At 41.2% G+C, this 27,063-nt stretch overlaps 2 protein-coding genes across 3 annotated transcripts; both read right to left on the reverse strand.

The window, feature by feature from the left end:
- Positions 1-37: 37 nt before the first annotated feature.
- Positions 38-16,047, reverse strand: dpydb (dihydropyrimidine dehydrogenase b). The gene is made up of 25 exons (XM_035634776.2): positions 15,758-16,047; positions 12,551-12,661; positions 12,307-12,389; positions 11,988-12,075; positions 11,584-11,745; positions 10,592-10,788; positions 10,034-10,115; positions 9,586-9,673; positions 9,236-9,343; positions 8,020-8,189; positions 7,719-7,929; positions 7,227-7,411; positions 6,807-7,022; positions 5,738-5,902; positions 5,582-5,650; positions 5,384-5,467; positions 5,168-5,288; positions 4,873-4,992; positions 4,053-4,195; positions 3,394-3,448; positions 2,878-2,999; positions 2,535-2,684; positions 2,299-2,361; positions 809-886; positions 38-712 (listed from the first exon to the last, which is right to left on the reverse strand). The coding sequence occupies exons 1-25, from the start codon at positions 15,785-15,787 to the stop codon at positions 548-550; spliced, it is 3,066 nt and encodes a 1,021-aa protein (XP_035490669.1). The 5' UTR covers positions 15,788-16,047; the 3' UTR covers positions 38-547.
- Positions 16,048-17,950: 1,903 nt separating this feature from the next.
- odr4 (odr-4 GPCR localization factor homolog) lies at positions 17,951-26,671 on the reverse strand. Of its 2 annotated transcripts, none has more exons than XM_035634777.2 (14): positions 26,514-26,671; positions 26,087-26,190; positions 25,683-25,799; positions 25,252-25,344; positions 24,100-24,206; positions 23,982-24,018; positions 23,407-23,550; positions 23,220-23,315; positions 22,828-22,875; positions 22,471-22,590; positions 22,273-22,384; positions 21,033-21,236; positions 19,061-19,114; positions 17,951-18,063 (listed from the first exon to the last, which is right to left on the reverse strand). In XM_035634777.2, exons 2-14 carry the CDS (start codon positions 26,183-26,185, stop codon positions 17,993-17,995), a joined length of 1,302 nt encoding a protein of 433 aa, XP_035490670.1. In that variant the 5' UTR covers positions 26,186-26,190; positions 26,514-26,671; the 3' UTR covers positions 17,951-17,992. The 2 variants fall into 2 exon arrangements, with proteins under 2 accessions (XP_035490670.1, XP_035490671.1); XM_035634778.2 differs by having other exon boundaries at positions 26,087-26,186; positions 26,514-26,659.
- Positions 26,672-27,063: the final 392 nt, after the last annotated feature.

A 27,063-nucleotide genomic window follows, 5' to 3' on the forward strand; every position in this document is an offset into this window, starting at 1 on the left:
AAGAATCAAGTTGGCTTGTGTCCCACTGAACAGATGGTTTGCTGTATTAGAAAACCTTTATTTAAATCACAGACCATATTGTATCAAATAATGCAAGAAATGCATTTCCTTTACATCAATATACTTCACAGTAAATGTACTTTTAATTTGAAACAGGCCATCATTACATCAAATACTTAATGTTACCATCAACTGCTAAGGATAACGACAAAGCAGGATCCCTGATTGAAAATGTAATCTCAGAGTCAGAACTACAGTTAAATTATCAAGAAATTTAATTTGATGCCAATATAGTGAACCTTGACCTTAAAAGGGTTGATTGCCTTTTTCTAAATTGTTGGTTAAAAAAAATCATTGGAATTTCTCATAGACTCCCACCCATGATAAACATATCAGATGTCCTTTTTCTATCAATTTGCATCATCCAATAACTTGCATTTACATGAAACGATGTCTCGATCTGCATGTGGCAAATGAATGAGTCGTTTCATTTGAAGAAATGTCTGCTCTCCATTATTAAATAAAATGTTTTGGTTTGTCCTTGCTTTTAGCAGATAGGACTAATGGGTACACCCCTCTTGGGATGATAGGGGGTTGTCCTGGTAACCATACTGATGCAGTCTATGATTGGACAGACACTTAAGCACAGAGTACAGCCCGTGCAGCTGTCAGTCACAAAGGGTAGGTGGGTCTCTGGATCGAATGTTATGGCCTGGGAAGACAAAAAAAACATCAGAGGGATGAAGCAGCCTTCAACATGCTGATGGAGAGCGACAACTGTCATTGTGGGACAAGCAGACTGACATACCTGGTATCCAGAGTCATTGCAGGTCATGTAACATTTACCACAGTTGATACACATCTCTTCGTCTATCAGAGCCTGGACCTAAGAGTACAGATGAGGGGTTATGATCAGGTTAAATTCATTGTATCTGTGACCTCTTACATGTTGGTAAATGTTGGTTTTACTACACCTTGTCTCTACTCAACATACTGTAACATTCAGACACACATATTTTTTATGAGAACACATTTCTTAAACCAGACAGCCACTGTGCTCAATGTTAACCTCAAAATCAGGCTGTATTTTAACAAGTACGTTTTTTTTTTTGACAAGCGGTTTGGAGGGGATAAGGACGCCTGGTTAATTGCCAGAACGATCAATTATTTTGCTCTCTGAGGAGAGTTCTGGCATGACTGTGTGCAGCTTGAGCAGGTTGTTTTAATATTACTCAAGTAGTATTTTACTTCTTGCTAAAACTGAAGCTTTGACACTGAGCAGTGATATACAACTGAACTTCACACTGAAACTTTCTGTGTTGTCTGCATCTTTCCCAAAGTTATATAATAATTCGTAATAATAATTTTATTTATAAAGCACCTTTAAGAAATAGCTTCACAAAGTGCTTTCACAAAAACAACCAAATCACAGACAATTAAAATCAGCATTCCAACAATAATACGGTTTTCAGGTCACATATCTGTATAAGAAAGATATAAAAAGACGACTTCACCTGAAAGCAAGTCTATAGAAATGGGTTTTTAAAAGTGACTTAAAAGAAGGCACAGACTCTGCCAGCCTTATCTCCTCAGGCAGGCTGTTCCAAAGTCGAGGGGCCCTGATGGAGAAAGCTCGGTCACCCTTAGATTTGAGCCTCGACTTTGGAATAACTTGTAAAGACCCAGCTGAGGATCTAAGGCTGCGATCCTCAGCTGGTAGCTTGGAGCAAGACCAAGCTGGGCTTTAAAAGTATCAGTAAAATCTTAAAATCAATTCTAAAATGGACGGGGAGCTAATGAAGTGAAGCTAAAACTAGGGTAATGTAATGCCATCTATTAAAACCAGTGAGAAGCCCAGCTGCTGAGTTTTGGACCAGTTGGAGTCGTGCAAGGGATTTTTTGTTGACACCAGAGTGGAGGGAGTAGCAGTAGTCTAGGCACGAGAAAATGAGGGTGTGGGTCAGTTTTACTAGGTCGGGGTGTGAGAGTATTGGTTTGATTTTTTAGATGATTTTTAACTGGAGGAAACATCATTGAACAACTTTTTTAATATGTGTACTTCCCATCTCTAAACATTGTTCACAATGTGGTCATCTTATTTAAATAAACTTTATTGGAAGCCCCACATTGTGGCCGGTCAATTGATCTACACTCTGTGAGTGTAAAATGTATTTCCTGATTTATTACACTTTGAGAGTAAATGTACAAGATGATTGAAAAACAACCTCACTTCAGATGTACCAGTATACTCCTTAGAACATAAAATGGCAACAATGTCAGAAAAAAACCCAGTTGTACCTGTTCTGTGTTGTCAAGCTCCTGGTATGCTCCAATGTACCTCAATGCTCTGGCAATCACATCCTACGAACACACCAATTACCACACACACCCACACACAGACGCGCACGCACGCACGCCGCACACGCACACACACACACACACACACACACACACACACACGTTTACTTGATTGAAAACATATGCCATAGAAGAAAGCACAAATCCTGATGAGTGCGTCTGTGTGCGCACAGCACCTTGACAGCAGGAACAGGTCTTTTGGCCGTGCCAACACGGGTGATGTTGGTTTCCATCTCATCAGTTTTACCAGCATCTCTGAGCTGTTTCTTGTACCCATCGATGGCTTTTTTCTTCTGCTGGAGGTATGGACCAAAGCTAGGGAGGCTCTACACACACACACACACACACACACACACCCAAAACATAAACCATTTAGAGGCTATATTACATGAAAATTGAATTGGTACAGTAGATGATTTGTGTCTCTTCTTACAGGCAACATCCAGGCCAAACAACTTGTAGTGGTGCTAATAATAATCACATCACAATAATTGCATAAACAGAAATAAGTATCAGCACCTGTCCGACCAGTTCTTCCAGTCTGGGCACTGGTTTTCCTTTCTGGTGTCTCTCTGTCGGAGGAGACTGGCCGTCCCAGTCCTTCAGCTCCAGGCTCTTGAGGTACAACAAGGCCTTCAGACCTGGACACATACATTTACAATGATGCCCTCATCATATAGTGTAAATACAACCGCACACATAAACTGGAGCATTTCAGGTTGGTGGATAGTTCAGGAGAGTGCTCTTAGAAGTGATCCAACCTCACCTGTAGAGTGAGCAGCTGCACTCCGGTAACTTAAATGACACCAGTCATTTATGACCGATTTGAAATCTACCACATCAGAATGTCAATGTGGACTTCTACTAGTATAAAATACAGAACTAGGATGAATAAATTCCAGAGCTGAATTCAGTGCAGGGCTTGGTTAAACATATCTGAAAAATGTTAGTCATCTGTTGCTTTGGGGTTGAAGATGCTGGGTCCGCATGATCATTTTTCACCAAGGATGGAATACAGAATACACAGCTACTTACCTACACAGTAATCCTCAATGACTGTGAAATCCTGGTTCTGAACTGCACTGCACACCTGTTGTTATCACGCACAGTGAGACAGACAGATCAACAATGAACAAGAATCATCACAACCACACGTAGATTTTATTTTGCTTAAAATCATTGCAATTTTGTGAAGACAAATTCAACATTGCATGAAAACGAGCGCGCTGTTTTACAGAACTTGCCATACTGAAAAAACGTTATCACTGTTTTTAACATGGTGCCCTCGCTCAAACAAAACATCCACCTTAGTATGGACACTACCTTATTGTCAGGATTATTGGATGTTCTAAATCAGGGATGGTTCTACTTTAATCGAGGTATCTTTTAAGGAATTACTGGCAAAAAACAAATATAGACCAAAAATGTAAAAGACAATCATAATAATAAATGAATGATAAATGTGATGTATTAAAAGTCTTGAACAAATTCTATTAAATTAATTTAAAATAGAAAAATGGTCCAACAAAATTAAATCAATGCAAAATAAGGTTTTCCTTTTCAAACACAAACACTTGCCACAAACAGCCTGCCTCCTACTGATGCAGATTAACAGATACCAGATGTTTAATGAAGGACCAATGTTGGACCCATGTACTATATCATCAAAACGGTAACAGTAATGTAAGTATCACCTGTAACACTGAGGCCCCAGCGTGGAGAAACTGTAGACCGGTCTCTGCTGAGTCAATACCACCGGTGGCCAGAATGGGGAAACCAGGAATTGCTTTGGCGATGGCCGACACTGCTTTCAGAGCGATGGGTCTGATGGCGTTACCTGCACACATCGTGCACACAACTGCTAAGTGCTCGGGAGAGGCAGCACACGGGGAGCTAGCGCAGCGTGAACATCATGTGTCAGGACATTGTAAAGGATAATACCGGTATTGTTTCATGTTACCTACGATTCTTACACCTGAAAGTCTTCCTAGACCTCCCAAACCTTCGCTTTCACTTCATTTGAATAGTGTGTGAAAATCGGGACACTGAGTTATGATGCTGGGCGATAAATACTATCAATAATTATCCCAACAATCAATAGAAATATAACAAAAGTCAAATATATATTGATTAAATGCCTATGCATTGTGCAAAGTGTTTGTCATTCTCAGGCCATAAAGAAGAACCACAACCGTGGTCTTTACATTAAAAAGAAGAAATAATGCGATATTTATCGTGATAATTGCCAATATTGACTGATAATGTGTTTGTGTGTGTTCTGTTCCGTTCTGTGAGGCCTGCTTTGATATTTGGTCCTGCACTCGTGGATACCCTTGGTTGAATTTGATTGGAAGTATTCTATCTGCTTCCCGCATTTGGGTCCTGCCTCTTTGCCACAACCTAACAGTTATGAATTCGTATTTACATGTGTCACTATCAACTGTATCTATTAAGACATATAGTAATATATCAGCTGCGGCAAGGGATTGTGTATGTGTTTGTGTGTGTCCCTACCGGACACCCCTCCATACGTGGTACGTTTTCCCATTCCAACACCCGGCCAGGGGGAGCCGTCTGCCTTCAGTCCCATCATACCGGACACTGTGTTGGTGGCGGTGACTCCATCTGCCCCGCCTACAAAAAACACAACACAACAGTGACAACAATCGACATGTGTTGCTAGACATTTTGGTCATCAAATTTAACATCATTTAAATGAATGTCCTTTAATATGTGGAGAAAAAAAAATGCAAAAATGACATGGAGGAAAGAATCAGACGTGAGTGGAGGTGCGGCGCAGTGTGTTTACCTTCATGAGCAGCCTTGGCGATGTCAACAACGTTGGTAACGTTCGGTGTCAGTTTGGCAAAGAACGGAATGTTACAGGCTTCACGCACCCAGCGACAGATGTTACGCACAAGCACCGGGTCCTAGTGATGCAAACACAAAAACACATGATTTGTCAGACTGTTCATTTTTGAGAAATATTAATTGTGTGAGTGTGTGTCTGTGTGTGCGCATGCACCTGTCCACAGGCCAGTCCCATGCCTCTCTCGCCCATCCCATGAGGACAAGACAGGTTCAGCTCCAGTGCGTCTGCTCCAGATTCCTGAACACAAAATACTTTTTTGTACCACAGAGTTGAAACTTATAAATCAACTGTAATCATACTCCACGTGTTGTAAGTAGAGCGATCATGTTACTGGCTCCCGGTCTGTCTCACCTCTGCCATCTTGGTTATTATTGTCCAGTCTTCCTTGTTGTAACTACACATTATGCTGGCGATCACCACCTGACAAAGAGACGTGTAGAGGGTTACTTTTCGAATGCTCGCCACCTTCCAGGTATGGGATGTGATGTGGCATGACAGGACACTGACATTGTTGGGGAAGTCCCTCTTCAGCTCAGCTACTGACTGGCACCAGTAGGCTGCTGTCTTCTCACTGATGAGCTCGATGTTGAGGAAGGAGCCCTGGCCCGGGCCAAACACATGGCCTGAGGTGGTGCCACGCACAATACGAGGTGACACGTTCGTCACCAGGTCCTGCAAAGAGACAGGTTCACTCAGATTATGAAAATTGACAAATTCTTATATTATGGAACTCTGTATTGAACGCTTCCAAAGTGGCAGATCATGACGACTTGAAATCGAGAGAACTCTTTATAGACCTTTGTTTCTTTGTGGACCCTTGCATATGATTTCTGTGATTGCCCTTCCCTGCGTGTCTTGGTTTATGTAAAGCTACTTTCTTGATATCCCTTGTGTTTTGTTCATTTTGAGTTTTGTATTTCCTGTTTTATTTTGGAAATCATTTCCTGTGCTCTTGTGTCTGGTTTGCTATTACTTTATGTTTCTTGTGATTCCCTGTGATCATCCGCGCCTGTTTCCAGTGTATCTCACCTGTGTATCCTTACATGTGCTCTCTTGTGTGTATATCTTTGTGCCTCCCTTTGTTCTTCTTGGATATTCTGTTCATTTCCCTGTAGTTCTGCTTATCCCCGTGTATCGCTTGGTCTCTATGTTTAAACCATGCCATGCCATGTGTCCACGTTCTTTTGATGACGTTTTGGATTTTGGTTAATGTTGCCAGTAGAAGACTGGAGGTCAGTTTTTGTTGCTTTTTATAAAATCCCTTTTCCCCCACACCTGCATTTGCGTCCTGTTCCTGCACCTCCCTAACACAAAGGACATTCCCTCATTTGGTGTTTTGCTAATGGTGGTGGGAAACACCGTCTAACACATCACAGCAAAACCTCCAAAAGGTGTTTCACCGCCCAGAGCAAAAAGCTGTAAAACCCCCATGTGCCCATGAGAAACCTCCTGAGGGACTACTTGGTCCTTGGAAAGGACACCTGGAGACTCCTGGAGGACCTGTAGAGCCTCGTCATTGACCAAGTCAAAACATTTTTGTGCGCTTCCAAACCATGTGACTGCTGTGTATGTGTACCTTATCCAGTCCAAATGTCTTGGTGAGAGCGAAGCCCCATCCTTGTTCAAAAGCTCTTCTGATCATGGCCGTGCTGGTGGTGGGAGGAGCGGAGGCCAGGCCGAACGGGTTGGGAAACTTTATTCCACAAACCTCAACGCTGATGTCAACCTCATCGATGGCACTGTAGAACAGTGGTAGCCTCGGGACTGGGTCCACTGTCTGTCCATGCAGGGACTACAGAGGGAATGGAATGTTACGTTTAACGTAGTTGGGTCTCAGTTGAATACTTCAAAAGTCAAGTCCCATTTTTCATGAATGTGGTTTATAAGAAAAAAAAATTCTGCCTGCAAGCGAATTGCATATTGTAGTTTAAACAATGCGTTTTCAATATCTGATGAGTTACCCAAAGTAAATGTCAGCAGTTATATATTCAAGTACCTGTATGTATCTGTGCATGTGCCATGAGGCCTGTTTGCCGTCGTTTACTGACTCCACCGAGGTATTTGCCAGACCAGCGATGTCTCCACCTGCAAACACCCAGGGCTCACTGGTCTGCATGGTGTCTGTGTTGACCTCTGGAGTGCCCCAGCGGGTCATCTTCACAGGAGCCATGGCGTCAGTCACTACAAACAGTCGAAAGCATGTCATCATTGCCCCATTAATGTTCTGCATCCATCTACTGCCTCAGTCAACTCGAACAAATCTGAAAAGGTCAGTGACTTTCAGGAAACTTTCAGCCACTTCTGCTTTGTAACGATGACAATATATAATGTCGAGGATATTTTGCATTGTCTGTCGCATATATGACTAGAGATATTTTTACACATCAATCCTCTGATTGATTTTGAATTTAAAATAAGTCATTTAATGTTCATCAAAAAGTCAAACTGTTGATCAGTCGGTGTGTTAGTCCTCTGATTGGTTCCTTACCTTGTCGTTCATTCAGCATGGAACCAAAGGCACTGATGATGAAATCGGCCTTCAGTGTGACAACCTGCTCTTCATCTTCCAGCCAGTCACCTTCCTCGGTCAGCTCAGTGCGACAGAACTGCAACCCAGCTACCCGGCCGTTCTTCATGATGACCTCGCGAGGAGACAGGAAGGGCAGGAACTCACACTGCTCTTCCTTCGCCAGCTCCATCTGACAGAAGAAAAAAAAAGGGAGCACATACATTCAGTATTCACCTTCTATCCTTCTGTCTATAGATCTGCATTTGTCCCACAGCCATACCTCTTCTGGAACAGCCCTGATGTTGGTGAAACCCTTCCTGAAGCAGACGTACACTCTCTTGGCTCCACAGCGAAGTGCTGAGGTGGCGCAGTCAAAAGCAGTGTCTCCGGCGCCCAAGACGATCACTACGCCTCTTAACTCTGGCAGAGACGAGCGGCACTGGCACATACCTAGACAAGGGGAGACAGAGGCAGAGAGTGAGACAGACATAAGTTGCTTTAAGACATGCACTGAAGTCCGGACACTGTCCCGGTTTTCTTCCGAGCGGCTGTATGAGAAAACGCAAATGTCCTCAGATATTGCTCCAGACATTTCCCAGAACTTTTCCTGCCAACCCGCAAGCAAAATTTCCGGGTAATGTCCGAGAGAGAGCCCATGGGAGAGTACAGCTGGAACATCTCAGCGAGCGAGTGGGCATCTTGATGACAAAACAAAGCACAGAATTATCATCAGGACCTGCCTGCAGCGTGTTTTTACCCCTCAGCCCTTGGTATTAAGTAACAGCATAAGTCACACGGAGGCCACTTGGGGAGCAGAGGGAAAGTGGGCGGGGGAGGAGCGGGGGATTGAAATGGAACGCACCTACCCTTGTTCACTTTCAGCCCAAACTTTCGTGGATCGACCGCCAGTTGTGGACTCAACGCTGTACTGCCTCTAACAAGTAATCAGAAATACCTTTAGACTCATTTCACTGAGGCGTTTTCTACGGATGATTTGCAATACGGCGGCACCTGGTAAATAGCGACGTCCGTCTTTGATTCAGAAACTATTGTTTGTAATCTGTATCATGATCGTCGTCACTATTATTGCTATTCTTCTTTAGTGGTGAGCAATCGCGTTTTACGTAGATTACTGCCACCTTCCCTCTTGCACCAAATGCCTAACTGCAATGCATTGTGGGTGATATCCACCTCTCGAGTGACCGTTGTTGTTCACTCGCTCCCTCAGCCCTCTGAGGGTCTATCTCACCAAGTTCACTTAAGTTTTTCAGACAAATGGAGCGACACTTATGATGGCGGCGCGGATCCCCTCCTCTGCTGAGGGACTGGAAGCTGGACAAAGCTGACGTAACGTTGCTGGGGCAGAGACACCGGCTGTTCTTGACAGTGAAGGAGCGGGCGCATAGTCACAGCGGAGGTCCGCCGTGAGACCCGCCGGACCTCCGCTGGACCACAGCGCCGGCCACTGGGTGTTTTGTTCTTTTAAGTTTCCTAACCTTTCTTGCTGGCTGAAGCCACAATGGGCAGAAAGTCTTTGGAGGTGAAGAAGCCTTGATCCATGGTAAGACTCTGGAACATTGAAGCTCTGTTGGCCTGGGGGAGACCTGTAGTCACACACACACACACACACACACACACACACATTCAATTGGAAGAAAAATTGTTTGCACAGATAGTGTGACTGTTAGAGGGAGCTATTCAAAAAATCCATTTCAACTTTGAACAATTTTACAACAATGTACTGTATGTTCAAAGGTGTCAAAACCCCACTCATGTCACAATGCTTATCTGTGAAGCTTAATGCCAAGCTAATTAAATTAAATTTAATTAAACAAGTGGCACTCACCAATCCCAATGAAGACAGCCTTAAATCCCTCATCCTTCAGGGACGTCAGAGTCATTTCGTTCACACAGAGGGCCTTCTCGCACAACACCTATATATATCAAATAAAGATTTGTGATTAAAAGAATACAGTCAAAGTTTCATCATATCATAACACAAAATTTTAATTATATAATAAATACGGTCATTAGACTAAAGTGGGGGTGTTGAGTGTTAAGCACTGATTTTGGTGTAACTTTGGAGATTTTCTATTCAATGTCATTTTAAATTTTGTTATCGGCTTGTATTTCTTTATACTGAGGCTGACCAAGACAAATCTAACAAAGTGCCAATTCTAAGTCTACCAGCATAAGACTAAATAACAATTATTGCATCAAAATATCACGATTTCACTATTCATGTAAGGTCATGGACACTGTATCAGACCAAAATGGGGTGCCACACTTCATACCTTGACTCCCAGATCCTTCATCAGGTCTATTTCAAACTGGACAACCTCATAGGGAAGCCGGAACTGGGGGATTTCTGATGTGCTGCATGGAAGAGCATATACCTGTTTTTAAATGTTTCCTTTTTTATCCTCTACTCCGTTTGACATTGTCTCACATGTCTCTCCTCTTGTAACTCTGCCATGCAAATTCATTAGCTCACTTTCTGCATCTTCTGAACATTGTCAACACATCTGTGTGTCTCAACCCTGGGATTGATTATTTCTAACAGGCAACATACATTCACAATCCTCCCTCATTAACACCAATCAATTTTCAAATAACCCAATGTTACTAAAAAAATACTGAACATTTATTTGCCAAGGAACTAAAAAGCTACATGATCTTGTCATGGTTAACATTTGATGAATTAATGCCAATTATTCATTTGTTATTACTTTTCTTTGTGGATAATTATTCTACTTTTGCTGTATCCTCTGTATTACATGAAAACACTGCTTCATATAATTATGTGTAAAGTGTATGTCAGAAAACACCATATAAAGATAATGATATGTTACCTCAGCCCTCCAAGGAACTTCTGTTTCTCAAATATTGTAATATTATCATATCCGAGACGGGCAAGGAAGGACGCGCAGCTGATTGAAGCTGGGCCACAGCCAATCAGAGCAATAGGGCTGCGGTAAGACTCTGGCATCTCATTGGGTGGTGGGAGTTCAGGATTCCTGACCTGAGGGATGCCCATCTTACTAAACACCTGGAAAAAAACAAAGACACAATACCCTTGTCAAGCCCTTTAATACATTGCAGTCATATCATAAACCTGATATACTGTAACTCTCAACCAAACATGTGTGACTTTAGAATGAGGCTACTGTATGTGACTGTAATGAATGAACAATGTCCACGGTGGACACAACTGGCATGAACACAATGGTGGTTTATTTCAAAATGCATTGGTATTGCATTGTATTGGTGGCACAAGTAGAAAAGAGTAAATGTATATATGTATGTATGTATGTATGTATGTATGTATATATATATATATAATTATTTTTCCTGAGGTTTCACCCACAGCCAAAATCATTACCTGAGATAAGATCACTTGTAACAATTTGTATCCACAAAAATCCTTCAGCAACAGTGTGGCGTACAGCACATGACTTAAACTTTTTCTTTAAAAGGGGAATAGTGAGTTATTACGTCTCTTTAGAGTCACACGGTCTCACTTTAGCATTCACTTTATAAACCACATAATCATTTTATCTTAACCTGCGAGCCAAGCGGGAAATTGGAACTAATCAGAGAAAAACGTACTAAGTTTAAAAAAAAATGTTACATGGATGAATATGTTGGGTGACAGACCTGTAGATAATAGTGTGATAGTTGTATATCTGTGTTTATTATGCTGAGTAAGTAAGTTCTGGGGTTGTCAATAATGATCACATACACATACAGTACTGTACAGTATAAGGGCATATGAGATGATGGTGATGTAACTGTAACTTGCTAAAACTATGAGAAAATTCAAGAAACTGTCAATGTTTTATACCTCTGTAGCAAACTGCTGTAGCCCCCCGATGTTAATGGGTCCTTCCTCAGAGGCATACAGGTTGCAGCCGCCTACACATAGATCTGATGTGGGACAAACCATTCCACAGGTCAAACCCAGGGGGTTGTCAGAAAGGATTGTCCGCGCTGCCCCATAGTAGTTCTGGTACACACACAAACACATACACATACACACATGAACCATGACTTTAGTACTGTGCTACCTGTTCTTTATGTCTTTTCGGGCCCGAGCACCGGAGGTGCAATGGCGCCCCCTGGTGTCCACCTGGGGGCGCCCGGCACCGCATCTGGCCATCTTTGAGGCTGTTCCCATATGCCCATGAACTTTTGAATTTCGATTTAGTTAGTCGTGACGCATCATTCATGCAGGATATTTTACATTACCTTATTAGAGATACTTGTAATGAATGTCTTGATGTCCAGATTAGTTGGGCAGCTCTTCTGACAGGGAGCATCGGCACATTTTAGACACCTAAACATAGAGTTGACTTTTATTTGACAGTTCAAATCAGAAGGTAGTACAAATAGTATAGAAGTAAATAGTATCCATGTGCATATGCAGTCTGCCACTTTTACTATACATTTTACACAAAAATGTACACATTTGGCAGATGCTTTCATCCAAACTGAGGGACGAGAGCTTGTCATTGTGTTACAAGTCATTTCCACGTCCCCAAAAAATTACCACAATATTCATTCTCACCTCAATGCTTCTCGTAGAGCTCCGCGCTCACTCAGCGTTGTGTGTTTGATATCGTCAAAGTTGTTCTCTAACTTCACACAAGACTGAGAGAAAGAAGAGTGGGGGACGAAGAACAATAAATAAAGCGATGATGAAAATTTAAAGGAAACAGAAAAAAACAAATGATAGCAATGTCAAGTTGAGTGTCTTTGCACACGCTTGTGTGTGTGTGTGTGTGTGTGTGTGTGTGTGTGTAATATCTTACGCCACAATTCCGTTCAGGATTTCTTTTCCAGTGTTTCTTTTCTTTTTTCTTGTCTGCTGTGGACATGACCTGAGCATGAGTTTTCACCCTGGGGTTCAGAGCCAGGATGCTCTGTAAGAAATGAAGTGACAAATCAATAAAAAGAGCCAGAACTCCCGATTCTTAGAAAAACACCTGTGAGTAAGTTAATCCAGAAAACAGTTTTCAAAGAATAGATCACAGAAAATGTGTTAGAACGGAAGCCAAGAAGAGCCATGGTTGCAAAGTTATGTTCATATATCAGTATATAAACGGCATTTCCTATGATAATGAACACATTTCTCTTTTTTCCATGAAGAATTTTATTCTATTCTCGTAACAAAAAAACAGAAAGAAACAACCCAAGATTGTCCCATCTTCACAGTTCTTCGTGTGTGAAGCCTGTATAAGCATTATATTTTGGGAATTGGGAATACTATCTGAATTCTAAATCAGATCCCACATTACAGCTGACATTCTGTCAAAATGTGTACGTTAATAATGTGTCATTAATTATTAATTCCATTCCATAAACTTAGTTTAACAAATGTTATTTTTAAATGGAAACTTTCACCATGTCGTTGTTTTCTTCCTGCTACTCATGAGCTGTTATCTGTCTTAGCAGCGCACGTGGAAATCTGCTGGCAAAAACACTGATACTATGGAACATTCTAGGAAGTTTGCTTGTTTTTAACGGTTGGGGTCAGGGTGATAAGATACTGATAGGCTGCAGGGTCAGTGCACTGGCGTTATGTGACCTGTCGGATGGATATATAAGAGGCGAAATGAAGAAATTATTTACTGTAAGTCCTTCTTAACATCTAATCAAGAAATCAATATCTATATCCAGGTTGTAATTTCGATTAGATTAATAACAGGTTTCTTTATAGTTCCAACTCACAGCGTTTAGAGGGGTGGTTTATAATATTTTATGAAGTTATTACATCACCTGGCAGTTGTTACATGACCATTTTTGTCCTACATTCAAAATCATTTTTTTTTAACTTCCAGATTTTTTTAACGCAGATTTTTCAAGATGTGTTAAAAAGATTGCCCCATTTTGTTACACGTGCACATCAATGCCTTCATTTTGACCATACGTCACTGATCTGCAGCTTGTTACGTATGGCACAAAATACATGGCTTGTTACACAGATTGTATTTGAAAGTCTTATTCACCCATTGACACACACACACACACATATTCATACAGTGCTGCTATTGGCTATCACATTCACTAACTGCTCTCAGAGGCAGTTTTAAGGGGGGCGTTTTCTCAGGGGGCCCCCTTTAAAAATCACAACTATGAAATAGGTGATTTATAATAACATATGCAACTACTGCAAACCATTAACAAAAATGGTAAATTATTGAGCCAAGCAAACAAGAACATACAGGGATCTCAAACTCAAACAGTCCCGTCTCAGATTTAGGACACATAGCCAGGAGCTTCTCCCCACATTAGTATAAAAAGTACACATTTTTGAGAAGATTATTAGTTAGGACGCTGTATGGTGAGAGAGGCGTGGAAGAGAAATTCCAACACTATGGATACAAGGACTGGAAACACATTAACACAGGTTCTTATAAACATGAATGCTGCAGCATGAATTGCAGCATGAATTGTTGATAAATACGTCACCTGTAATGAAAAGATTATTTTTGTGTATGTTTTTATGATCTAACTTGTGAACTACAGTGCCGTGCGCTGCTTTCTCTCTCATTTAACGTCAAATGTTTTCAATGAATGGGTGTTTTGGTCTTCATAATACACAGCATTAAAAAAGCATGATAGATTGGATAGACTATTATGTTTCATTTCAGCCATGCATATACCGGCATGTTCCACTCGTACTAGCATCACAACTTGCTCTGCCATTTGAGGTTGTTTTAGAATTAGGACAGCAAACAGTATTGGCTTCTGTAATTAAAAGGCCCACCCAAAATTGAAATCCTGGTGCCGTGCCTGCCCCAAACTCGAGAAGTAATGTTGCAATACAGACAAAAGGTAGCTCAGTAGGGGGCCCCTACTGAGCGCAGGCCCTGGGACGGCAGCGACCTCTGCCCCCGCGGTCCGTCCGCTTACGCCAAGGACACTTCAGCATGCGGACTGGGGGAAGTAAGGATCAAACCACCGTTCTCCTGGTTAGTGGACAAACCTCTCTACCTCCTGAGCCACAGCCGTCCATATAAGAGAGTGAGCATTTATGATCTGTTGTTAGTCTCTCACTTTTTTTTTAATGTTTTGCCATGTAGTTGTTGATATCTGTCTGTATGTTGAATAGGATCAATGGATGTTGTTGGTATGTTCAAGTCACATGTTCCGTCTCTCTTGTTATAATGTGTTGCAGTCAGACCAGCCAGACTGGAAATCATCAGTGTCCTATGGTATGTGCAGTTTGATGATGTCGTGTTGCACGATTTCTGTATGATGCATTTCTATGTAATTCTACAATGAGCTCTCCTGTATTCATGTACAGTATTTCAACTGAAGTGCTCAGATTGGGACTCCTGTGATTTAATATTGTACTTCTGGGAAGTTGGGGGACTCACACAAGACACTTGACATGACTATTTCACAGTCTAAGCAGGACTCCCCCTGTCCCACGATTACAGACGAGTCAGTGGTTCAGTCGTGTGCACAGAAGCCCCAGATTAGTGCTCCTTGCATAGTGGTGAACCCAAATCCCCAATACAAGAAAAAGAAAATCCCCTTTGTAAAAATTCCTTTAAGGACTAGTGAAGGTAATTTGAATCTTTTGATCAATTCATTTACAGCGACTTTTGTACTAGTGTGGGTTTTAACAAGTGCACAGATTCTATGTGCACCTGTGCTATGTAATAAAAAACCAACCCTGCCAGAGGAGTTAATTTGTCACCAAACACGATCATACAGGGTTTAAATGTTCATTTAAAACAAGAACAACAATAAAAAAAGACCTGGAGACTTGTGCTTCTAACATCATGGTTAATATTAGAGGACACTGACAATGACCTTGCATGAGTGTGATCATGAGTTTTATGATGAAGAAAAATGTATAATGTTGAATTCCCTCCTTTCAAGTACCACGGTGTGCACTGTCAATGTTATGAAATTTAGAAGCATGTGTATTTTCATTGTGAATTTGAAGATACGTGGCATGTTCACGAGGACAGAAAAGGAGCGTTAAATCAGGAAACAGAGTTTACCTCAATGTCTGGAAGGTCTTTACTCAACATGATGCTTCGGTCCAATTTTGGAAAGAAAAGCTCTGGAATGCTTCCTGTGGATCTCCCGGAGATTCTCGCTGGTTTCTGGATTAGAGGTCCGAAGCACTGTCCGGGACTGCTCTGCTCCCGAGTGGAACTATGCGAGAGCCGACCACCTATATCAAGACCACTCTCCTCACTGACAGGGAGCCTCCACACAAAGTTGATATTTCACAGAGGAACCTGTGCATGTAGATAAGGCAGGCAGGCAGACAGACAGGCAGACAGACAGACAGACAGACAGACAGACAGACGGAGCTGTTATCACTCTCGAGGGGTTGAAGTTCAGCAGGGCTGGGCAGTGCACATGGTTTGTGGGTGAATTGTACCTGAGCCTTGGCTAAATCAAACAGGGACCAGCAAAAACTGTCCAGGAAATCCTGTCAGGTCCAAACTCCACCTACCCCTGAGGGGAGTGGATCCCTTCTTTTTCTTCCATATGCATAAATCACTGTTTAACTCCTTACTGCCAGTTTCAAGGAGACACCAGATTGAAGTTTAAACCAGCACAGGACAGTTACTAGACTTAGTGTAAACAAGTGCTATGTAGTAACGTTCATGTAAAATCCCTGAAAAACATAAGCATTAAAACGGGTATATGAATGGAAGGATGCACAGCCACAAATTCGATCATTGGTGAGATGAAAAATATATCCAAAACCCATACAGTGTACTATGAATATGAATGTGTACATTTCTCCTGCTAAATCTCTACAGGACTGCAAAATAACAAGCATCAATAGAAAGTGCAGTAATATAACCATAGAAAATGTGCATCAAACAGCAATCTAACATGTCTACTCCATCACTCACCTGCATAACACTTTAGATAAACTAATACAGCAATGCACAACATATGCTACTTGTCTTACTTCTCATATACTGATAACACAATACACAGAATATTTCAAACTAGAAATTGACCATAAACTTCTCAGGAAAATGTTTATAATGTGTGTATTATAAATTCAGTGAGAATAAGTCATTTTCTTATATAGAAACCGACTTATTTTGCAAACAGTGGACATCTACTGGTCATTCCAGAGAATAAAGGCTTCAGGCACTTTCGCATTGGCTTCACTTTCCTGACCCGGTGACTACGTCCATGGTACAAATGGACGGACTCATTTTCTCTTATTAACAACTATATTAATATGCCACCACGTTAAAAGGATGTAAGCACAAGGAGGCACTTAAAACAAAATCTGTATTTCGCAATTTCTTTTGGGCTGATGATACATAACTTAATTTCATAAATTTGGATTTTTACTAATCTCTTTTCTTCCTCTTCTTTTTGTGCTCTTCTTAGGAGCAGTCTTATGAGAAGCAGTAACTACTGCTTCTCATAAGATGAGAATGCTCATATATGACAACACATAAATATGAGGCCACTAAATGCTTAATCAGACTTGATGATAATGCACTTTATTCCATCAGTCACATTTTCAGATTACAGCAAGGAACCACCCCCCGGTTAATGTGTGAAACGCTGCCCGTCTTGCTTGTCCCAACAGCCTGCATCAAGTCAGTGTCACCTCTTAGGTTAGGGTTGTTGTAACCCCGCCCCCAACTATAATGTCACATGTTCAAGAAGTACAGTGGCCCATCACTACAGCAAGGGGAGAAGTCCAGCAAAAAACAAGATTATAAGGGGATCGTTACCAAAATCCATTCCCAGTGAACAAACTACCATCCACTAACACAACCCCTCAATGTACTGATTATTATGCAACACTGTTTGCTTAACGCTGCAAAGGTTCGCCTGCAGCTCCTGATTAATAATTAAGATCAGGAACACAACGTGCAGTTACCTAAACTTGCGGCAAAAAAAAAGATGAAAAATGCAGTTCCTGCATTGTGGCAGGCAACCTATTTTATGGCTAATGATATGATGTAGAACATGATTATTAAATTGAGTTTGTTATAAAGAATTGACATTCATCTGCTATTTTTTTACACAGAGAAGCTGTGACCCTCCTTCAACCTAACCCTCCACATGCAGAAGCAGCAGCAGCAGCTTACTCATTGCGTTTACATCCCTCAGTTGTATTGTGCATGTTTGATGTCGTATCTACAGCAGCTACTGTTACTGGTATTTCTTGCTTCTTTTCTGATTCAACCAACAGACACTTGTCCAAAACAATTACCCTTTATTTTGGTGTGCGTTTATACGTGTCAAACATCATTGAGATAGAGCATTGAGGCAGCAGCGGCAAGTACGGCAGCAGCAGTGGCAATGGCAAAACCTAGAAAACAAAGGAGAAAAATCAGGATAGTGATTGTACAACACACACACAAAAAAATTACTGTAATTTTGAGAACATGATAGGTACATGTCTTGTTGGTATAAATAATGGATTACTGATCACTGATGGACCCTTGGGTGCACACCCTGAGCCTCTGGACCAGAGCATTTGTATAAAGTGACTGTTTACATGTCATGTTGAAAATGATAAATACACTCGGAGCCAGTAATATCACTGTAATAACTCTAACTGAAATTTAACAGACAGTATCAGTCCTGCTGCCTTCAAAGCGAATTACAAGGAAAATAACAACATGCTGGGAGCTGCTTGCATTGGATGTTGTGACATGAGAATAGGGCCATGAGTTTCCTGGTCCTCTGTAGAAAGGTGGGGTCTTTTACATGTCTGTGTCCAGAGGCCCGTTGTCACATAACATGTTCATTAATGGACTCGGAGTTACAGTTATTCTTCATATTCTAAACCTGCCCCTGTTTGTAACAAATTCAAAAGTGTGACTAGCTTTATAACATGGGATGGATTTGTTCTGCTCTTTTTTCCCAGATTGGGAACAAATACTTACATTAAAGGTGAAATATTATGCTCATATTCAGGGACATCAGCATTATTATGGTAAATGGTAAATGGACTGTGACATCACATTGGGAGACAAATCTGAACCAGTTGTTCAGAGCCAGTCCGTAGGATTTAGCCAGCCCACAAAAAAACTACAGGGTTGTCTTTTTCACAATTTGTGGGATGGCAGGAATCACAGATACACACATTTATGTGCACAGACACTGAAAAGTGATTTTTGCATAATATGTCACCTTTATTGAGAACCAATGCAAGGTCTATTAAGGTGATTTAAGAAAAAAACTAATTCAAAATAGTTTTTCCTATCATCCATCCACAGTTTACAGTAACAACATTTAGCTACTGACGATCTTTTAAGTGAGTCCAGTATGTGAAGCTGTGTCCACTGTACAAAGTGTTTTACCACTGTAGTTGTTTCTTTTGGGTTCCAGCACTTCAGTGGTTTCCACAGTGGCCTCTGGAAACACACAACACACAATTTAAATACCAACAATAGAGTAATATCACAATTACTAACTGGCTGAAAAACTCAGACTTCTCTTTACAACCAACCTTTACATGCAACTGGACAGTGAACACTTCTCTTTTATTTTTAAAAGTCATAAGAAGAAGTCTGTTTTGTAGTGACATGGTCTGCAGAAGACAAGTGATGGTGAGAGCAATGGAACAGAACTTTTCTTTACCGTTTTTACAAACAACAAACTGTTCAGTCGCGGAGATATCACATTTTTATAGTTTCACCTTCACTTTGGATTTAATAAAGGTCAATACAAGAAGGCATTGCTTAGGTAATGATCTTTAACTTAACTGCACTGCTGCCAGATGGATATGTTCCTGTCTGAAGGCTTTTGGGGGGTGATTAGTATATGTGTCTGAGTTTGTATTATTCTAAATCTGTATCGGCCCTGAAAAAGCCATATAGGTCGACCCCTACTGAAAATACATGCTGCATGCTCTCATGAGCACCCCGCCTCACAGGTACACAGGCTGGTGAGATGTGTTATTTTTGATAGAGTTGTAAGAAACCGAACTAGGGGCATGTTCTGTCTGTCAGTCTATCGACCTCCTCCACTCTGTTTAAGTACCATCACTAACAAACTGTACTGTCCATGGTTCTGAAACAACAGCTAAGCAATAGAGCAGTGGTTCCCAACCTTTTTCTTTGGGGACCCATATTTTCACTATAGTATACATCGAGGAACGCCCCCCCCCCCCCCCGTAACCCTGTTAACTGAAAAAGGAGGAAAGTAGTGACCTACTTCATTAGGAATATCTTAGTTTCTTATATTCACTGCATTCGTTTAAAAAAAAAAAACAGTAGTAGCATGGAACAATTTGATGACTGTTTCGTGGGTTTAGTTTCTGGTGTTGCTTCAGTTTGCAGGGTTTCAAACTTTCATTCGCCAATTTCTCACTGCAAATGACAGACTCAGCTTTAATTTTGCACAATTCTGTGATACAGGACTAGGTCATTTAGCCGGCTTGGACTGCTCGCTTAACTCCGTGAATACTGCGGATGTTCACGGTTATAGTGACACAAATTATCACAGTTATCAGTATTATCACGGTATTGTTAAAACATGATGAACATTTTCCAAAAAAAAACTGATACATGAACCTTTCAAAAGAACGGCTCAAAGAAGAAAAACTGAGGAAGAGACTACTGATCCTGCATTGCAAACACAAAAATCCTATCTTAAGCAGAGATGTGCCTGTGTTTGATTCTGCTTCACAACATAACCACCATGAAACAATCAGATATAACATAATAATCGGTGCAGGACAAGGAAACCGGAACTCAAATTGTTTGTTCTGCGCTGAACCGCAATAACATGAAGCTCTCAAGACCGATTGATTCTCTTTGCTCATGTCAAGGAGAGTGTGTGGATTAGGACAGATGATAATTGGCCAGAGCATGATAATTAAATGCTGAGTTATCAATATTTCCATATAAAATTCTTACACCCTCCAATCAAGAAGTGCTTCGCTACCCCCCCGTTTAGCTTTGGCGCCTCTGCATTTGGGAACCACTGTATTTCAAGAATCCCATCAACAATATAAACACTACAGTGATGTTGAAGAAGGTTAAATTCACAAGAAGTGCACTTAACTGCCAGTTTGAAGTCGTTGGAAATGCATTTGCAATGGCTCATGGGATGAGTATTTCCTTTGCTATTAAAATAATTATGTAGAAAAACTGGGCACGCACAACACACACACACACACACACACACACACACACACACACACACACACACACACACACACACACACACACACACACACACACACACACACACACACACACACACACACACACACACACACACACACACACACACACACACACACACACACACACACAATTTTGCAACCTGCTTTAATGTTGCTCTCTCTCAGTTCAGCCGTCATCTCCTGCCTGGTATCCAAGTCTTCCTCGGCTGCATCAATGTCCAGCATCTCCTTCAGCCTGTCAATCACCTCACACAGGCCCTCGTCACTGAACTGGTAGTCACACACACACACCGGCCCAGTTGCTTCTATGGGACAAAAGACTCGACGAGGAAGGCAGAATTGCTCTGAAAGAGACGCATTGAGACGTGCAGCGGTTAAACATTTGGTAGATATTAAGGTTAATGTTGATGAGATGATGAGAGTTATTTCTTACTGAATATTACGGTGTAACAGTTGGCAATTAGAAAAAAGATGGAACATTCAATTTTCATTTGTTTCCCAACATTTTCATGGTTCCAAGACTCAGGAGCATCAGTTAGTTCTGGGTGAGGGTTTGTCATTAGGTGAGGTAACTTCAGGTGCAGACAGTCAAGAGATGCTAACTCCTTTCATTTGAATGTGGACAGGAGTAAGATGTATTTGTTTCTGCTCCCCGTTCTGAAAGCCAGAGTTGGCCGCACTGTGACCTGTGAAGTTGCTGATTCTAAGCTGTCTATCTCAGCTAGCCAGTGCGCCACTTGCATGTCACCATAGATTTATGATTGTTAATGATTTTTGTGACTTGGGCCAGGTATAAATATTACAAAAAAACAAACTGATTGCATTCACATAGAGAAATATTTGTATTAGACTCAGAAAGAATATGGTACTTTTGTTTGTTTTTGATTAAGATAGCATAGTCAGTAAGGTTTTGTTTTCATTTTTAGTTTGTTTAATTACATAGGCAATTGTAACTATATAATGGCATTAAACAAAAGCATGGATGGCCTTTCCTTGGTTTCTACCATTCGTAGACAGTGTCTTCATCAGTCTCATTACACATTTCTTCTCCACTTCCCTTCATTGACTCACAAGGGAAAACGCCTGCTACTTGACTGCTACAACTGAAATAAAGTGTTTTGTCCACATGGGGTTGATTGAAACTCTGTATTCCCAGAGTCCTCTTTTGGTAATATTTGTATCTTTAATTCGAACAACACCCAATATCCCCGTTTCCCCCTTTTTAGTCTACCTCATTTGTTTGTTTGCACCAATTTTTGATATCCTTAAATAAGTTATTTTTACTAAAATCATCTGGTTTAATGTTGCTTCCCTTCCCCCTCATGAGCTGGGGTGAAACCCACTTGGTGTGGGTGTGTGTGTCTGTGTGTGTGTCTGTACCGGTCTTTTGCGTGTCCCTGCTGCTCTTTCTCTCCTCCTCTGATGTCAGCAGCTCCTCCAGGAGCATTTGAACCCTTGTGGCCACCGTAGAAACCACATCTCTCTTCAGCAGCTGTCCAAAGTGAAGATTTCATGATAAAAATGTTGGGAGTCTTCTTTCATCTGCATTTGACACTGTCTGATATATTGACACTTTACCTTCTCAGCCAGCTTGGCCTTTGGCTTGTTGCTGTGCAGGTAAGCTCTACTGTGGATTGTTCCTCTGACTGACACACTGCCCCCACACCGCTGGATCACATCTGTTAGCCTCCGTTCATCCTTAAACACACACACACACAGGAAGTCATGATCCTCTTTGATATACATCATTACATTTTAAAGGTCAAATTAATTAATTAGGAATTTCCACAACTATTCAACTTTTGAAAAGTGGTACACAACAAAATGATTCTCTCTTGTGACATGACCAACAAAATCCTTTCTGTGAGGTGCTGATTAGGGCCTGTGTGAATAAAGAGTGTGACAGTATGGAGGCAGCATCTCGTGCCCTCTTACCGGTGTGATGAGCAGCTGAGTTGTGTATGTCTGTCTCATATTCCTCTTCTGTAGAGAAAAATCAGAGTCAGTAGAGTTAGAATGATATTCCTGTAGTTTTTCACAGAATCGATTATTCAACAGTTAAAGACAAGACAACAATCGCATTGCAAGTAGTAGAATTACTGCATTTGATCCAACAGAAATATACATTAGCACATAGCTCATTGCTCAAAGCAGTGTGTTGCAATATTAACAATTCTTTACACCTTTTGAGAATTACTTTTTTATCCTTAAATTACTGCCTAAGTCCCCTTGAGCAAGACTCCAAAAACGGGGTCCTGCCTTCCTTCGATTAATACATGATTGGCATGCAAACTTGTTTTCTCAGCGCTGGTTATATTTATACAAACCTGTCCTGCTGTGAGCTCTGTGTCCTCTGGTAGCTTTCTTCCATCAAACAGACAAACTCCACTCATAATCTGGTGTGCCCACACCTTCAGTCCCTCCTGAAACAAAGACAGATCTGAGTACAGTTCCACTAAAATTCCTTTAAAAAAAAAGGATTTTTGTGTGTGTGTGTGTGTGCGTGCGCTTTACCTTAAGACACGCATCCATGTTTTCTGTACTGGTTGTGTTGCTTGGTAGTGGTACCAGCATGTCCACATTTAGACAACATGAAACCATGGACCAGGAGGAACACACACCTGACTGGTACTTCCAGTCTGCAGGCTTGGCCATGCTCTGGAACAGCCAATGACAATGACATAGTTGACAACAACACAACACTGAGATCATCTTGCCTAAATCTAAACATTATGTCTAAAGTTAAATCGCAATGAGTATGAGTGACATGCTTGAAACTTTAATCCCTGATCATCATCACGCCCAGTCAACTGATTTAGCCTCAGGAGAACTAAAACCAAGCTGGTGAGAAAGCATGGATCTTTGGAGTGTTTCTCTAAAGGTTTACTATTTATTAACTAAAAACATTTCAACTTTCCTTTTCCTTTTTGGGATATGAGTGTCAATACTCCTCAGTTCTGTGGTGGTGCTGTGTGGTTTAGACATTACAGACAAAGAAACTGGGCTTGAGTAACTTTATGGAGACAATAGGCCCTGCTGCCTGCAAATGGAAGTTGCCGCTTAGTGAGAAAAAAAAGATGAAATCTGACCTTGGTATCTTTGATGTCAAAGGTTCTGCAGATGGTTCTGACATGTGGGGTTAAAGAACATCCACGCACAGTATCTGCTAGCTACATGATCCAGTGAGAAGACCGTGCTAAAGGATACTTTCTTGTTTTAGGGTTGACGTGCAGGGTAACACAGTCTGTGATGTTATCATCTGCAGGGTTCCACAGGTGCTCTGAGGAGATCAGGTTTTCCACTGCAAAAACCAGCTAAGCACAGAAACAGCGCGCGCGCGCACACACACACACACACACACACACACACACACACACACACACACACACACACACACACACACACACACACACACACACACACACACACACACACACACACACACACACACACACACACACACACACACGTTTCAGATAGATAAAGTTAATGGTCTCACAAAGTAGTCATAACAATTGTTTTTGTTTTGTGTCTGTTGGCTGATTTTAATCATTTCCTGCGCTTAAGTGCACAAAAATTGACACTGCAGCTTATAAGCAATATACCAGTGATTTTGTACTGTTACATAACTGACCATAATTTATTTAATTAACTGATGCTGTAATCTTTTTTATTTTCTAGGTTGGTTTAAAAAAATATATATTTTAGGGGTTTTAGCTCATTTTAGTATGCTATCAATATCTACTATATACTTGAAACTTACTCTGACTGGCTAACGCATCATAATTCTTAACTTCATAACTTCAACAATAGTTTCTGTTCAAGATACTTGATTTGGGAATTTGAATAAAATTGGGGGGAGTCTGTGAATCCTTCCTGGTTGTCGTACATTCACGTGCTGAAATGAGGGACTGGCAACAATTACACATTACATTACATTAGTAGTAGTTACACTTCGCATTGGGAATAACTGTGGTACAGGATTCTAGCAATTTCAGCCAAACTGAGGTGAGCAGAGTGAGATAGGGGAAGGTAGAGAAGAGGGGACACTGTCGGTCCATTAGCAAATCAAATCAGAATCTCTAAAACCAACAGACTAACTATCCACAAGCTAAATCAGAATGAACATGAGTTATAAATGTTGATGTCTGTTTTGGCATGTGAAGCAAGGTATTTTAATGTCAATGTATAACTTTAATTTTCATTCTGAGAATAAGAAAAATAAAAAATATTACAAAATATTACAAAAATTAAAATATGGCTGCACGCTGTGGGAAAATTCTTCCACCGACAGAAGGGGGAAACAGCAGTTATTTGTCGCACACAAGCAAACCACAAGTGTGTTTATATGAATCTCACCTGTCGGAGTGTGGTGAGTGCGTCCTTGCCATCGGTCTCAGTGATGATGAAGACTCCCAATACAGACAGGCCTCCGGGCAGCATCCTGGACACCTGGAAAAAAGAACAAGTTGAAACCAGCAGCAAATGAACGCTGTAACACACAATGAGCCAAAGTACAGTTACTGGCAAAAACACCTTACCCTTTTCAGGCAACCATATTTAACTTTTCTTGTAAAATACACAAAGCTCCACAAATATGATTCTATTATGTAATCATTGTTTATATTTATTAACATCAAATTAACTGTATGAGCTTTCTGCATCACCAAAAGATGTCCCAGTGCGTTCTAAAATACCTTCCAAATTCTGGATGCACACTTTAATACACACCTACACGCTCAAGACCACGTGGATGTGCATAAGGTTAGAACAGTGTCCTCTTTGCCCACCTGTCTGGCGTGCTCAGTAACCCACTCCTTGTCCGGGGCATTTCCAGTCGCTGCAGCAGACTCCTCCCTTTGGGGGGTGCGAGTCGCCATGACAACAAAATCCCTTTGGGCTGAGCTCTGAAATGTTCAGTTAATTATCAGTTGCTGTCTCACACACACACAGACAGTCATTTCCCACATTATATCATGCCATGTTATGAGAAACAATTCTGCAGTGCAGCTAACATATATATTATGTATGTTATAAATTAATAAATAAATGTATTATTATAATGGCCTGTCTAAACTCTGAACAGTGACTACAGTGTCTACTTCCCAGTTCTATTATGGCCAAGATGTAACTGTTGTTTCACTGATACCAAGCTGTTGCATGCGGTCTAATGCTTACACAGCTGTACGCTTACCTGTCCAATAAGCAGCCCTGTGATTGGACCTGCCAATGGTTCACACAGTTCACACAGATATCGCTCCACAGCATCTTCTACTATATAGCCACGACCCATTCTGTCTGAGGAGAGAGTGTCAGTGTCTTTACTTGTCGCTGTGTCTGCAGTGAAACAGAACACAGCTCAAGAACAGTTTACAAAGGCCTTAATCATTAGTGCTGTCTACAAAACCCCCCACACTTTCTGACTAGATAGGAAAGCATTAACAATAAGTTAATCGTAAAACTTTAACGTTAACGTCTGCTTGGTTAAGGGTAGTCTGCTCCTCTAGCTAGCAGGCATCAGTTCACTACCCTTAGCTACCATTAAATGGTCGGAGTTGATATTAAACAGAGTTCCTACTGCGCGACACTGGAGACGCTTTTCGGGTACAGAGAGGAAATACCTGCAGGGAGCAAGACAGTGGATAAAATGTGAGCCTGGAGGCAGGGGCTTCTTTTAAACTTTGACAGCGGGCAGGGGTTCGTCAGCAGAGAGGAAAAACACAATTTACCACAATGCTTTGCGCAGTGACGTATTTCCGTCGCGTATCTCTGTCGTAGTGGCAGACGCAGGGCAAACCGAGTCAGAACATACAACAAACGGCACATCGTTCATTTCTCTTCAAAATAAAACGTCGAGTAGAAACTACCACTAAAGGTTATTTCAGACTTGTTGTACTTCTTCGCTAAATTCACGTAAACTTTAAAAAGCAACTAATTTATTACGCTGAAAATAACAGCGCCGTAGCTTTGTCACGTTATAAACAAATAAAACTTTAGTTCAGTCTGTGGTGAACCTTCCTGTCCCACAAACAAAGACACATCAAATTTTGTTTTCAGGAAAACAATTTTCAGTTCAGTTTGAATCCATTAATCGTATTCTACCTACAATATACTATGCTTTTCACGTTGCCTACTACTACGTACTTCTACTGTAAAAACCCCGTTACACCA

Source organism: Scophthalmus maximus, chromosome 5, assembly GCF_022379125.1.
Source record: "Scophthalmus maximus strain ysfricsl-2021 chromosome 5, ASM2237912v1, whole genome shotgun sequence".
Taxonomy (NCBI): domain Eukaryota; kingdom Metazoa; phylum Chordata; class Actinopteri; order Pleuronectiformes; family Scophthalmidae; genus Scophthalmus; species Scophthalmus maximus.

Excerpts from the sequence above, each read along its gene's own strand:
- dpydb (XM_035634776.2), bottom strand. The coding sequence starts at position 15,787 with ATGTTGAGTAAAGACCTTCCAGACATTGAG. Across the intron at positions 12,662-15,757 it reads AAGACCTTCCAGACATTGAG|AGCATCCTGGCTCTGAACCC; the intron begins GTAAACTCTGTT and ends CATTTCTTACAG. Across the intron at positions 5,903-6,806 it reads AGACATTTGGACTGGATAAG|GACCTGGTGACGAACGTGTC; the intron begins GTACACATACAC and ends GTCTCTTTGCAG.
- odr4 (XM_035634777.2), bottom strand. The coding sequence starts at position 26,185 with ATGGGTCGTGGCTATATAGTAGAAGATGCTGTGGAGCGATATCTGTGT. Across the intron at positions 25,345-25,682 it reads TTACTGAGCACGCCAGACAG|GTGTCCAGGATGCTGCCCGG; the intron begins GTGGGCAAAGAG and ends TCTTTTTTCCAG. Across the intron at positions 24,019-24,099 it reads GTCAACCCTAAAACAAGAAA|AACCATCTGCAGAACCTTTG; the intron begins GTATCCTTTAGC and ends CCCACATGTCAG.